At 41.0% G+C, this 15203-nt stretch overlaps 1 protein-coding gene across 2 annotated transcripts in view; it reads right to left on the reverse strand.

Moving 5' to 3' along the window:
• VWDE (von Willebrand factor D and EGF domains) overlaps positions 1 to 13776 on the reverse strand; it is a 44808-nt gene extending 31032 nt beyond the window's left edge. Inside the window, exons 1-6 of one of the 2 annotated variants that reach the window (XM_055710049.1) lie at positions 13644 to 13776; positions 8400 to 8584; positions 5340 to 5571; positions 3286 to 3351; positions 2321 to 2580; positions 743 to 832 (exon numbers count right to left, since the gene is read on the reverse strand). In XM_055710049.1, coding sequence (XP_055566024.1) covers positions 743 to 832; positions 2321 to 2580; positions 3286 to 3351; positions 5340 to 5571; positions 8400 to 8584; positions 13644 to 13731 — 921 coding nt within the window. In that variant the 5' untranslated portion in view covers positions 13732 to 13776. Of the gene's footprint in view, positions 1 to 742; positions 833 to 2320; positions 2581 to 3285; positions 3352 to 5339; positions 7304 to 8399; positions 8585 to 13643 lie in introns of those variants that run through there. The other variant, XM_055710048.1, reaches the window with a different exon arrangement.
• Positions 13777 to 15203: the final 1427 nt, after the last annotated feature.

A 15203-nucleotide genomic window follows, 5' to 3' on the forward strand; every position in this document is an offset into this window, starting at 1 on the left:
ATACGCTACAGACTGGCACTTGCATGAGATAAATCTGGTCCCTGACCCTGCAGAAACATAAGCACAGGCTTAACTTCATGAAGGGCAAATCCTGAAGTCAACAGGACTATTCCCAACATGTAATGACATGCGGTATGTCTTTCCGGTATTGGGGTCCATTTTCTGGCCAGCAAATGGGTCCCTATAGCTATACCCACAGCAGGAATTAAAATGGGTTTGGAGCTTGGCCTCCATGTCCTGGTTTCCCTCTTTAAGACCAGACCTGGTTGGTCTCACCCTTCCCTCACCCCCACGGCCAGCTGGGAAGAGACCCTGGCCCGGCCACCAGCTGAGCCACACGCTGGGAGACCCTGCTGGTACAGACCAAAATCCTGTCAAATGAGGCAGCAGCAATTAAACACAATGGACAATGGCGCCAGGGCTCAGGTCTGAGCCGCGGCCCTCCCAGTTTACACACACCAGTCAGAGCTGACGCTAGCTGCTGGAAACTGAGGCTTCCACTCTGTGTGTCAGCTGCCGATTCAGCCTTCCTGCACCCAAAGTACACAGGGAGCACAGAAACAACTTTGACTCTTCTGCATTTTGGCAAATTAAACTTCACTGCAGCCAACAACACGGTCTATTTGTCCACAGCTAATACATTTTGAGTGCCTTCCAGTCAGAGGACTGACTATTGCAGTGATACTCAGAAAGATTCCTACCACAATGTAAAGTAAAACATTAAGTTTTCTTTCAAATTTACCTTGATGCCAGCAAAAAATTCCTTGCTCTCAACGGAAGAGCTTTGTATATCTGGCTTCTCCATGAAAAAAGCAGAACTGCTACAGTAGACCTGTAGGGCAAAACCAGCATAATACAATACGTTCTTGATATGAAGTGGTTGTGTGAAGACAAAACCCAGCCATCATAGGTCAGTTTGATGGATTCATCACACCCAGACTTCTGTTTGCACCAGAAGTTACCAGTTGCCAGTGGTGCTGCTTAAGAAAAACATAAAACCAGATGGAGCCTCCTATGACCTTTTCCTAGCATACTCCACCAGTGGTGCAGAGACTTCAAGGCCAACGTTTAACAAGCACCTAAGCCTCCATGGATTTAAAAAATCCCATCTGCAGCATTTCTGCACCCCACAACATCTTGTGGAAAAGCATTCTATACTTTATTACATGTTATTTACTTCTATTTGTCCATTTCACATTTTTTGCCTTTTAATTTTGTTGAGTGACCATTAGATCTCAGATTATGCAGAACAACTGTCCCCTTCTCCTCCTCCTCTTCTTCTTACTATACTTTTTTCCTGGTATTATGGGCCTGGATATTTGTTTTCAAGCTGAAGAATTTACTGTGATTTCCCTCCACTGAACGAGCTCCATGCTACTAGACACTGTGGTTTTGCTTTTGTTTTGTATTTTTCCTTTGTTTAGTTTCCTTTTGAGATGTGTTGACCACACATGCAGTATTTCAGATCCTGAGAAAACCTAGGATTCATAGCAGCTGCAGGTAGTTTATTACTGTGCCTTTCCTTTTGACTGTGAGCAAACACTGTCAGGCAACTATTCACAAAGTCCCCAAAGGATTTTTGAGGATTAGCAATTGCTGTTGTCCATAAGCCATTCCAGCAGTCTGGCTTTGGCTTGAACACACATGCACATGCACACCAGCCATGTGCTTTTTTGGTTTTTTTTATTCTGACCAGGAAAAATTAACCTGTATTTTGGTATATGCAGGTAGAAAATGTATTGGTTTTCCAATGCTTAATCTTATGAAAGTTACCATAAAAGCCTACATCTTGACTCTGCTACCATGGAAGTTAATGCAGGTACTCTCACTGCTTCTGATTTTGAGGAAATCAAACCATTTAAATTCAATCTTAGTGACAAAACCATCAAGCAGCAGCTTATTATTGAATCAGGGAAAAGAAATCTAATGAAACAACAACACAGCTTCTCAAAACCTCTGGTTCTTACAGCCTCTCACTTAGATGCAGCTGCATCCAAAAATCCTCTTAAATTTACTATATCAAACAAAATCACAGTAGAGGATGAAGAAGATGCAACTGAATAAACACTTATCTTCTGGAGGCACACTATACTGTACTGAAACAAACAGTCTCAAAACCTTAAAGGCAATGATAATTACTGATATACTCTGTGGTATGTCCACATTCTTATGGCTACTGTTGGTGTAAACAACAAAGGCAGTATGCTTCTGCCAAGAAAAATTATACAACAAAGTGCGGGAACCCCATCTCTAACAACTGCTAGTGTCTACTGAGTGATGTTTACAAAGATACAGAGATTACAATTAAGTTTTAACATACTCTGTCTCCAAGTCTGACGTTTATCCCATCTAGTTCTAGAAGTGAGAACATATGAACTGCTGTTTCATGTTTCAGTTCTTCTTTGATACCTTCAGGAGAAAGTCTTGACCAAGTTACAATGAATCCAACTGAGTTGTTTGCAAAAGGAACGCCAAAGGTACACCTCAGGTAAATGCTGCCTTTGATTAACTCTGCTACAACTTCAGGAACAGCTGGTAGTGGTGGTGACACAGATGGAGATGGTGTAGGAGTCAGGTTACCTAGTCAAACAGAAGTGTGGGTTTTGCTTTTTATTCTGTGCAAAACCAGTATCAGATGGACTTACATTGACACATATTTTTCCAATTAATACACTAATAATATTTATCTTTTTTGTAGAAATATTACATTATTGCTTACAAAATTAGAGAAAATGTGTATGTTCTTTTTATTAATTACTAAAAAGAGAAAAAACTCTTTATCAGCCTTTGATTATATTCTAACCAATAGGAAGGTGCTGAAGGGAGAGGGCGGGAACCAAAACCAAGGGAATAAAACACAATTAATTATTTTACCAGACAGGAGAGAGCAACATGCAAAGGAATTTGCCTGACAGAAGAATATTTTATTTACTTATAAAGAAAGGGGTAAAGGGGGGGGGGGGGGGGGGAAGGACTAGAATAAGCAAATGTATGATTTGTAGATTCATCTAATATTTTGCTCCCAAAGAATCAAAGTAATCTGTACATCTGCATTATTAAAATTACTCCTTAACATTTTGGTACTTATTCTGAACATTATGCTTAGAAAGTACTCTTGTAATTCAAGCCCTGAAATTCCCTCCGAACTGCTAATTTTGCAACAGACCATGCAATACTGTTGATCATATGAACATGTTTTTATTCTTAACAGAATATGACTAAATGTTGACATTATTGGGTCACAGATGCACAGAAAATCTTGAAAATCAAAACCAAAATACTCACTGCTACAGACACCTTGAATTTCCATTCCCTCAGGATCACAGGTCTCTGGCTTTCCATCTGAAACAACTATAAATTGTTCTTAATTTGTATTTTCACAAAGAGACAGAGTATCTCACACAGAGACCAATGGTCTTAGATTACTGCCCTTATGTTAAAAATACATCAAATATCAGAAGACGTTAATTGAAGTGTAAATTAGCAGAACAGACACAATCTTGTAATCTGATCCATATACAATTATGGTAGTAGTCCATACAAAGCCTTCTGTTGGAAATCACAGGTAGGTGCTATACCTAGGAGAAAAGGTATAAAACATTTGGCCACCTCTACATCTTTTATGCAGATGTACCCAGCAAATATTTATAGATGTTAGTGAATGAAAAGTAATTATTCTCTTGAATATATATATTTGACTCCCCAAATCCACACAAGCATGCTTATTCATTAACTGTAACCCTGGACAGCCAAAATTCAGTGTGGATCAGCTTTGAAAAAATCATCTTTCCTACAGGACCTAAGAAAAAGTGCTTGTGTACTGCTATTGTTTAGTACTTTTAGTGTTAAAAAAAAATGTGGAACTTTGATTAAACAAGAAAATACCAGTGCATTTGTAACATGAGTAGAAAGAGGTTAGCCACTCCACTCAAATGAAGTCAAAAAGGCAGCAGCAACCCTGAAAACCCCATTCACCAAAAACGATGAAGAGCAGATTCTGATGTTCCATACTTCAGTGATACATTTAATTCCTTAGCACATAGAGAGACTGTTTGAAAATATGCATCACATGTTAACAGCTATCAAGTGTTAATGAAGAAATCATAGTACATGTGGTAACCTGGATACAAAAAGCAGCACAAGAGTACAGTGCACTTTGCAGGTAAACACCACCTTGAAAGAGGGCTTTTAAACTTAAAACATGCTTCAGATTCACAGTATTTAGCAGAGCCAAACCAGACAAGTTTCTTGTCTACATTGTTTTGAGGCAGTAAAATATGCCAGCTCCCCACGTAAGTTTTTTTTAATCCTTCATTTTTATTTTCTTCATGAACCATCATCCAAAGTAAATACAAAGTCCTACAGTGCAAGAGCTCTTCATTGCTTCAGTCACATACATGCTGAAATGTCCCATTTTTGGCATTTTTCTTCTTTCAGTAAGTCTTTGGAAAATATGTCTGAACAATTGTACCTAACGGTATAATCATGGGCCAATAAAGCACCAGAAAACCCACTGACAGTTTTGCTTTGAAAGCAGTCAGTAATAGAGAATATGACAGTACATATAATACAGTAGATGATGTAGAAAAATATTGCTAGTAGTGGTGCAGTACATGAGCTAAGAAGAATTTCTTAGTACAGTAATTTGTCATTACTTCACAGTATTTATAACTGTAAGGATTTAACCATGCCTTCCTCAACTTATCTAAAACATCTGGCATGAACAATGAAGTACTGAAGTTCTGAGCTGTGAACACCAGCACATTTTTGCAGCACAAGGGTCCAAGACAACAGCAGACACTGCAAAAGGACTCCAGTTCTTATAACACTAATAAAGTGTGTATCAGTAGAGCATTTCTATGTTGAATATTCTTCTAGCAACGATGTGTATACTCTCCAGAAAAATGATAGAAGAGATACAGTGAGAAAAATATTCCTAATGACATAAATATATTTTGGTCAAGTTCTTAAAGAAAATTTTCTCTGACATAATTCTATGCATATTCAGTAATGGGTATCTGAGAGTATAACTGCCATTGCAGGTACTCTGAATTTTGACTTCTAGAAGTGTCTTATATACCCACCTCTTTATATGGAAAAATCCAATTCTTAAGTTTCTGGGCTCTGAACAACAGCTGAGCGCTAAATGTAAGTTACAAAGGGGTGGTGGGAACCCACCTTACCGTACCAAACCATTTTTCTATCATATCAATATTAGAAGTAAGGACTGCAAGAAATTGTAGCTTGTGTAACTATTTCCAGGCATTTCCACCCAGCCAAATACCAGGGAAACACACTTGTAAACACACACAGATGAGTTAGAGCACACATTTTCTCACCTTCTGCACAATACCCCATGCATCCTTGGGTGGGCTGCAGTAAGTAAACAAAGAAATCTCCGCAGTTTCTCACACTGACAGGGATTCGGAAAAGACAGCAGTCTTTTGAAGTGCTGAAGAAAAACTGCCATGTAGCACAAGCTGTTAACTGTTTCATCTCACCAGGTCGAGGCATGGATTCTGACTCTCTCAGAGACAACCAGACAGGGGCTTGAGTACCACAATGATTCATCTTCAGCACCAGAGAAAAACATCAGAAAATGGTTAATGCTATGTCAAATTGTTGCTGTGCTTTAATGCCAGGAGGTAGGTATGTATTCAATTAACTTCCTGCATGAGCTTTTAGCCAAGTTTAGATAGTATAATTGAGGGCTTGCCTACTTTCCTCCTCAAGGTTGAATACAAATACACACAAAAGAGACTAAATCCTTCTTTGAGTCTAATGAATTTGTGTTTCTAAAGACAGGCTATCATTTAGTGCCTGAAGAGCTTAACCGGGAGCCACACCTGAGTGTTTTGCCCCAAAAAGCTAACAGTTTTGTTATGGCTTAGTGAGTTACTCTACACCCATTAACCTACAGTAACTGTGTGAATGCTATCAGAGCACAGCAAATACAGCACAGAACATACATACACGGAATATCAACTGAAGGTGCTAAAGCTGACGCGTTTTATTTGCCCTTTGACATGGACTGAAGGCTCATCTAACCTCCTGGATTTCTTCTGAGATGTGGCCAGATGATGCAAGGTTACCGACTTGCAGCCCTAGCTGAAAATGCAAGACACCTGAAAAGCCCTGCCTTTCAATTCCCCACCTTTAGAAATAGATAGGCTTGTAGCATCCCCTGTAACAAACACAGCAACCCTAAATCATTTGGTGTTCACAAAGCAGTGGGTTTCACAACGTCTGTAATTGACATGCTGATTCAACGGGTGATTTAAGAGGACTGTTGTACCCTCTCTGGCAAACAAAAGCCTTGTTCAGTGCTTTTCCTTATGGAGTGGGAACAGTCATTCACCCCTCATCACTGTGCCTATGTGAGGTCTTCAGGTAAACAACGCTGCCATACAGGTCACAACTCAACAGTAGTACCAATCGTGGTAACCGAAGTGTAAGTCTGATTTAGTAGACACCAGATTTACCAGTTGGATACAGAAAAATGAATCCTGAGAAAAGAAGACAGAGAAGGAATCTGGTTCATGGGTTACCAGAATGAGTTAAAGATCACCTCCTGTCTTTCACGTGCTGCAGAAAGCAAACTGAAGAGAAAGAACAGAACACAGTGTGTTAAAGCAAGCATTCAGAAAATACTTACATGAAATTACAAATTTGAAATTGTGAGATTTTGAGAACCTCTTCTCCTTCATACATCGCCTGAAGTATTCCTTTCTTTAACTTGATAGTGAAACAAGTATACCAAGAGGTCTAAAGACTACTGCGGACTTATTGAGCAATTACTCTTCTCAAAAATACACTTTTCTCTCTTAATCTAGAATACTTGAGCCCACCACCAATACACCAGAAAGAATTAATGAGAAGTAGACAGAAACGAGATGGATTGTTTGATAGTCTGAATCTTTGACAAGGATTAATATAGCTATAATAAAAGTTCTCCTAAAGGGAAAGAAAGGAGGAAACTTCCCAAACAAGAAGACATCCATTTTAGTTTGCTTTTAATGTTCTGACTTTGAGATTTCAAAATAAATGTCTCTGTTTTGTCAACAGATGCAAAGAAGCATATGTCACTGCGTAAGTTTCATTTGCTGAAGTTTTGATTCAATCTCTTTCCAACTGTAATCACCTGAACTCTTCTGTGTTAGGATGGTAGCCTATTTTTACCAAATATTTACTAAGCACCGGGAACTTCTGTCAGATTTCTAAAAGCTTCCTAGATAATCTGAGGGGGTATTTTGCTAGTCTAACCTGTCTAACCTCTGTTCTGAAAAACTTCCCCCGCCCCTGGTTTATCATGCTGGTTCTTTGCATTAAATTATCCATTTCGAAAAAAATACAACTAGTTAATTCATTTGTTTGTATTAAATCTAATGAAAAGCAAGTTCTTTGGGAATCATACATTTTGCTAGGTTTTTGCAGTATAAAAGCCTGGATAACAGTAGCCTCTGCAGTACAGCCTGCAGTGAGCCTTTGACTCAGCTGCACATTAAAGGTATTTCAGTGACTTTACACTGCTATAAAGATTTAATAAAAAATAAAATAAATAATTTTAAAAACAAGAGTGGCTGCTATAAACTCAATTTCACTTGATTAGTATGTTTTAACTGTTTGTATTATTTTAAAAGTGTTTTGTTGTTGGGCTTTTCTTTTCTTTTTCCTTTTTAAAGAGACTGTGACCAGGCAATTTCAATTCATTAGAAAAATCACGGGTAAAATATTCTCATTACTTTTTTTTTTTTTTTTTGAAACCAAGGATATGTCTTAAAATGGGAAACTACAGTGCTGTATCTCCTTAGAATATTACAATTACAGCAATACTGGTGCACTCCAAAATAAAGCATTACAAGTCTAAGGTATAAATTTTGCAGGTAACTCTTGTGTCCTAGGGGACCTGCAGATGACAAGGCAACTAATCGTCAGCTCTGTTAGTTGAAGTCATTTTTGAAGTAATCTCTTCCCTCAAACAGAAATCACTTTAAAAGCTCCACAATTACTGGATGCATGTGGCTGCAAGACTTTATACCTTTTTCACATGGCCTTCCTAACAGACTGACAGTCACAAAGTTGCAGCTTTACAACACTATATCCCTGCTACACTGCCACTGGGAAAATCTTCTTTAGCACAGTGACTACACACGGTAGTACTCTAAAAGGGATGTAATTTATCATCCTCTCCTATTGCCCACTCAGCATACAATTTTCAATGCTTAAGACTTAATTATCCAGCTAACACATTTTAATATACTCAAGTATTTAGAGAGAATAGGTACTCAGTATTCCTCCACATCAGTCTCCCTAACGGTATTCTTTTTTTATACCTATCCTACTGAAAAATTCTGAAGAAAAATATGTATTTCTCATAATAAAATTAGTTGTAACAATACCTCCACACACTTGGTTGGCATCTCAGCAGGCTTATCAAAAATCAAAAAGCGATACCATCCTGGTGTTAGGGAATGGTCACATATTAAATCCTGAATAGCTGATTGTTGGAGGTGGGATGAATCAAACTCAGTGCTTCGGTAAGGGCTCTGCAGGATCTGATGTCCACCAGGAGAGCATTCAAGAACTGTGGAACAAGAGTATTGTGAGTATCAAGATGGAATGCCTAACAAGTATGTTAGAAAAGATGTTGAGAATTTTTAATAGGAAAATAAGGATGTATCGCAATATGATGTGAAGCTACTTTTACTGAAAAAAATACCGAAGTCTTAGCAACAACAAATAGGTATATTAACACTCTAAATTTAAAAGACTTCATCATGTGGAAACTTCCACTTCTTAAAGTGGACAAAAAATGCAAAGTAATAACCACATCAGGCATTTACTCTAGATCTAAAAACAGTGGCAAGGAATATGTTTATACTTTCTCTCCAGATTTTGACTTTCTAGTTCTACTGATGTTTATGAAACCTAACAACCTGATTAAAAATGGGGTGTCAGATATATGAGAGGATCAAAATCTTACCACAAAATAAGTAAGTATTATCCAAAGGCCTTTTGTAAATAGGCTACCACTTTACAGGGTTCCTATGCGTGAGATTAAGAAAACCCTCAAACAGATGAGAAGTAACTGCATACAGTTTGCATGTATATGTGCAGATCACAGCAAAAGTGTGTCCGGAAATGGGTAGGTATTTAGCTACACATTTTAAGTCAATTTGCAGGACTCAGATGCTAAATTTTAAATAAAGTAAATACAAATTATCAAACACATTTTTGGACATCTAGGTGACTATGTGGCCTCAAAAGAAAATAAATCTCAAAACGGATGATAGATAAAACACAGGATCAGAATCTGAAGAGGTCTTTATGACTTTTTTTTTTTTTTAAAAAAAATGGAGACTCATTCAGAAATAAAGTAGCAAATACCAGTATTTCTGAGTCTGATCTGGCAACTGAAATGACTCCTGTCAAAGACAGTGACAATAGAAGCTCTGGATGATGGCATATTTGTGTGCAACGTAGTGAAATACTGAAATACTTCAGTATTTTCTTGCTCAGGAAAATGCTTGGGAAGTGAAAGTAGGGGAAAATAAAAGTAGGAGAATGTTTATAAATAAATGGCATTTAAAATGTATCTATCCATCTACCTTGCTTTTAAAAATGGATACCAGCTGATGCTGACTGTGAACAGAATTTCAGGTTATATTAAATGACACAGTTAATGCTTGCCTCTACTATGCTACTAATGAATTTTAAAAATGCAGCTGTAAGCAAAGCTCTATAATCTTACATTTTGAATATTAATACTCTGATATTCAGGTTTCGCTCCCAGGTTTTTTGTCCTGTTATTTTGCCTGGTGTAATTATGTCACTTATAAAAACATATATTGGTTCAAAACCTGCAATAATGCACCATATTCCACATTTTTAATGTCATTGTCCAAATTACCACAATTATAAAACAGTTTCAAAATCAGGTAACTGCCCTCCTTTAAATGGAGAAGATGCCCCAGTGAAAGAATAGACCTCCTCTCTTTCAAGCACTGTGTAAGAATCCTGCAGTCTTTCAAAACCGCAAGATTTAATCTGATATGGCTTTAGGCTACCCAGGCGGGTAACAATAGCTTTATCTTCTATCCTCTAAGGGCAGATGGAAGTCAATGTGATTGACTGTGCCACCGCTGTGCTTCTGAGTTGCTTGTAGTAGTAGCCTGTAGGCTATTCGTGTCCCTACAAGTTGACCTTATTGAGAATTTATCCTTCATTGGAATTTGAAGAAAAGCCCTTGAAGAATCACAAGTCAGCCATGTGTGTTATTGAAATGTTTTCTAAGCAAGCTACACCACAAGCAGTTTATGAACCATGGTAAAAGTTTCCTCCTGTCTTCTATTTTTTATTGGAATTCTCCCTTTCATAGAGCACCCTTGTCAGTTTTCTCTACTGTAACTAAATCATTCCTGAAACTATTAATATCTGTTACCTTTTCCATTAATAAATCAAGGCAGACATGAAACAAATCTTTATTTTCTTTTCCTTCACAGTTTATTTAGATCATCATTTGACAGATCTTTAAAACAGCTGACTGTACTCACTTGTAATAGGGTTATAAAACCTACTAAAGATCAAATTATAAGTTTCTTACTATTACGCACATCACTTTAAAATGTCACCCAGCTCTTTGTGTATTCTTTCTTCCTTTTCAGAAGTATGCTAAAACCTCATGTTGCGTAACACTGGTTGATTATTTTTTTTTCTTTTCCTTACCCATTCTGCAAGACTACTGAAAATAACTGCCATCATCAATAACACAAATTAAAATATTTTATTACACATCTGAGTGTAACTGATGTGCTGACTAACTCTAGCAACACCAGAAACAAATAGAAATGTCATATTTATGGGCACATACACAAGAAATGAATGTTGTGTTCTCTGTGAAAAAGTTACTCCTGCAGACCAGATGTGATCAAATCACAGGCATTTAAGAGGGGAGTTGGCTAAATCTTCCCCTGAAATCATTATATCCTTATTCAAAATGTATTAAAAAACCAACGTTGATATAAGCATTCTTTCAAACTTCATTCTCAGAATGACAAATACCAGTTTTGCCGTAATGCTTCAGATAAGCTTTGCCTGTGTCTAATACCCAGCAATTTTCAACCCAATGAGTCAATTCAGTCAAATCAGGAACTGAAAACAGGGTCTAATAACTTGAAAGTGCTAAGGAGGCTTACCTATAGAGCAAGCTTACCCAACAACTCTGCCTAGTATAGCAGGAACATTAAAGTATGGGAAGATGTATGTGCTACTGTTGACTTGACTTCATCCACAGTCTCAAAATATTCTGACATGTTCTGACACAAAATGGAAAAAACATGCTAGTTTTAACAGAATTTATCATTTAAGCATGATTACTCTTGATAGAATTTTTTCCATATATATGGGAGTATTCTTTTTAATTACTTCTTTTTGGACCTTCAAATGTATTAGTGATTTAATAACTTCAATTTAAAATACTTAGAATACTAAAATTCTAAGTAAATAATACACAAGTGAATACTTGAGAATTAAGACCATGAAATTCAGCCTCCTTTGTAGATAGTGCACCACTGGTTTAACTTAGCGGAAACACACACGACAGGCTATGAGGAGAGACTTATTTCTAAAAAGTGAAACTCTCCCATTTTATTTGGAGGTCCAGACACTACATACTGTCTGCTGAAAAAGCAATCTGTCTTGGGAAAATACGCAGGTGTTTCTCTAGAATTTGAGTTTACTTATCACATTCTGTGCTTCCTTCCACAGACACCCTATATACTGTATATGGCTCTCTACATGCCAGGAAGAATTTGATGCTGTATTTGCTTTTTCCTGAACGTCTTCGGGATTAATGCAGTGAGCTTTGCCTGGATCCATCTAAGACCTATTTGGTCCTGCCAGAGAGTGAGAAATGTGATCCTAAGCCAGAAAACAATTGGACTTCTGCAACATCTTAAACACAAGGATAGCTCTCTGCCAGAAGACAAGCCTTCTGGGAGAGATAAAGACAAAAAAAATCTCTGCCAACACATTGGGATTTGTATCATGACTACCACAAAGTAGGTCAGGTAACAAGTACTCTGAACACCACACCTTAACCAAAAGTCAACGAGTTTCTTGAAATCAACACAGGAGGTCATTTTCCACAAAGAGATATTGAAGTGGCTCCTGACGACTGCCTCAGAGTCACCAAGGTGGAAAACAAGTTCCACAAAGGAAGGACTTTTCAATTCCCTGTTCACATCTCTGTTCCAATCCATGTGCAGAGAGAAGTCGATAATTTTCCACCTGTCCATAGTGTTTCCAGCACTATGGAGCAGTCAGGGACTGAGGACTGCTGGGTGCAACCCTGAGTAGAGACGGGAAAAGGAGCCACTCGCAGAATACAGGTGGGCAAGGGCCGAGTGGCAGGGCAGGCAGCTCAGTTCCTCAAGTACCAAGAGCTTATCCATTTGTATCTCCGGCTGCCCAAAGGCCAAGGTCTGGCAAATGACTACAGATAAACAAATAGTGCCATCAGTCAGCGCCCACTCTGATCCTGAACGTGCTTTTTCTTGCATCTACTGACTGCCAAGGATGCGGCGTATGAACATCCCAAGGCAGAAATTAGAACTAGGGCTGCATTTAATAGAAGTGCTCAGGTGCATCTGTGGATTTAAATTCTTCCAAAATACTGAAACATAAAGAAGTTCACTTTTTGGAAGAAGCTATCCTGAAATAATTATTTAGGGTAACACTTTTAAAGCAAAATGCAAAAAATTACTGCAACTATTTGCCTAAAAGATACCATTTACTTGGATGAGACATATAAAAGAACACGATCACGAGCATAGTGACGACAGCATTGCAGTGCAATTGGACACATGAACACTCCTACACACGGCGCAACGAAGAAAACAAAATCAACATGCACACACTAAGCAGTCTTTATTACAAACCTTATCTGAGCAGGTCTTAAAATAGTTTTTTAACCACTCACGTCCACACCCTCAGGGGTGATTTGTAAAGGCAGTAAATAGCTGCGTAACCTTTAAAAACCCGTAAAATAGATGCTTATAGAAAATTTTCTAGTAGTTGTCAATGTAATACGCTGTTACCGACTCCTTATGTGTTACTTCTCTCAGAAATCGGAAACGACGCAGACACGGCTTTTGCGGAGGTTCTGCACAGCGTTTGGCAGCGCTGCCCGGCGAGGGGCGCCGGTGCACTCCCAGCCGGGGCACTCCCTCCCAGCCGGGGCACTCACGCACTCCCTCCCAGCCGGGGCAGCGGGCGCGCCACCCGCCCTGCGCTGCGCTGCGCACCGCGCGGCTCCCCCCGCAGGTGCCGCCACAGCCGCAGCGCTGCCCGTGCAGGCAGCGAAGCCTCTTCCGGGGGGAACAGCTCCGTGTAACGACCGGGCTGGAAAGCCGGGGGCACCGGGGCGGGACCGGCCCCGAGCCGCTGCCCAGCATCCGACCCGGCGAGCGCTGCCGGCCCGGGGCCTGCGCCAGCCCCCGGCGAGACTGGGGGCGAGCGCTGCCCTCCCTGCGCCGCCCGCCCGGAGCAGCCAGCCGCCCGCCCCCGCGCCCTCCCCTCAGCGGCCGGCGGCGATCCCCCGCCCGCAGCCGCTCTCCCCCCGGTGCCGGCCCGGCGCCGCTTACCTCGCTGGCGGGGCCTCGCCGCCGCCAGGCACGCCAGCACGGCCGCGCAGAGCCAGAGGCGGCGGGCTCCGGGGGCGGCCCCCGGCATGGCCCCGCCGCGCCGCTCCGCTGGCTCCGCGCCCCTCTGGCGGCTCCGGGCGCCCACCCGCGCCTTAGTGCAGCCCCTCCCTCGGGGGTCCTCGCCGGGGCCCGGCCCTCCGCCCTCCGCCCGCCTCCCTGCCGGCCCCGGCCCGGCCCCGCCGGGGGTCGCGGTGGGGGCTCCGCGCCCGGCGCATGGCGCTTGGCCGGCGGCTGCGGCATGTGCCCGCGCACGGCGAGAGGGGCTTGGGCCCCGGGCACCCCCCGCCCCGCTGCTCCGCCGGGGAGGCGTTCTGCAAGAAAGCGAACGACACGCTCGGTGGTTCTTGCCTCGGTGAAGAGGATGCTTTTCGGTGCCCCTGACGGACCCAGATCTGTCCCGTGTGGTGGAAGAGCAATGCCCTTCTGTCCTCTGGCCCTGGATTGTATTTATTTTCTAATGTGCGGTAAAATGCAGATTCAAATAGTTTCACATTGTTTGCTGTGAATCCTTTGGTCATTTCCTTAGATCACCAAGAGCATTTTATACTTCAGCTTTAGAAACAATTGCAGCCTGCCATGTTTGATATAATTAATGCAGAAGGAGCTTAGCAAATACTTAAAAAGAGTTTCAAGCACGCAGTTTTCAAGGCTTGCTGGGAGATGCTCCTCTCCAAAAGTATCTAGCAGAGGACAAAGAGGTAAAACCACAGTATTTACAATTTGGTAGTGCCGGTAATTTTCTTTGTAGTCCTGAGGTTGTGCACACGCTGACCTTCGCACACACTAAGGTGTACATCGGTCCACAGAAATGTTTCACATTCTCTGTAGGATCTGTAGACCGAAATAAAAAAAATGAAAGTTGCAGACACTAAAACACAGCCTACTGCCATCCACTGAACAGCTGCAAGGGTAAAATGTTCAGTGAGGCCTGCTTCCAGGAGGTACTGCCCTGGGCGGCTCTTTGCAGAGCAGGTTTCCCTGCAGAAGGAGGTATCAGGGCTTGGAGTCAAGGCAGAGACACAGCAGCCTTGTGTGGGTGACCTCAGCCCTCTTTTGCTCACACACCCCCAGCTTCTTTATTGCAAGTAGTTCAGCTCCATGATGACAGTTTTTAAAAGGAATTGCTGGCACAGCTTGAGTGTTTATAAAGAAGACAAAAAGAAAGAGGTATTTTACAAAACAAGTTACAAAATAAGGCCCTAGAAAGAGGGATGTGAGAAGCTTTGACAAAATTTAAACACCAAGCTACTTCTTTGACCCCTGCTAGTCATGATGGAGTGGTATTTACAGCAGGATTAACACCTTTCATCATGGATCATGCAGGAGGCTGAAAGAGGTGGCAATAACAGCTGTTGGAGTAGAGATACTTTTCATCTTTTCTGCACTGGTTCTCCTCTACCAGCTCCCTCTGCTACTATCAGCCTTGTAGCCTCTTACGGTGCCAGCAGAGCAAGAGCATCTTGTGGTTAAAAGAGCTGCCAGCTTGCCAAAAGTAGTACT

Source organism: Falco cherrug, chromosome 4, assembly GCF_023634085.1.
Source record: "Falco cherrug isolate bFalChe1 chromosome 4, bFalChe1.pri, whole genome shotgun sequence".
Taxonomy (NCBI): domain Eukaryota; kingdom Metazoa; phylum Chordata; class Aves; order Falconiformes; family Falconidae; genus Falco; species Falco cherrug.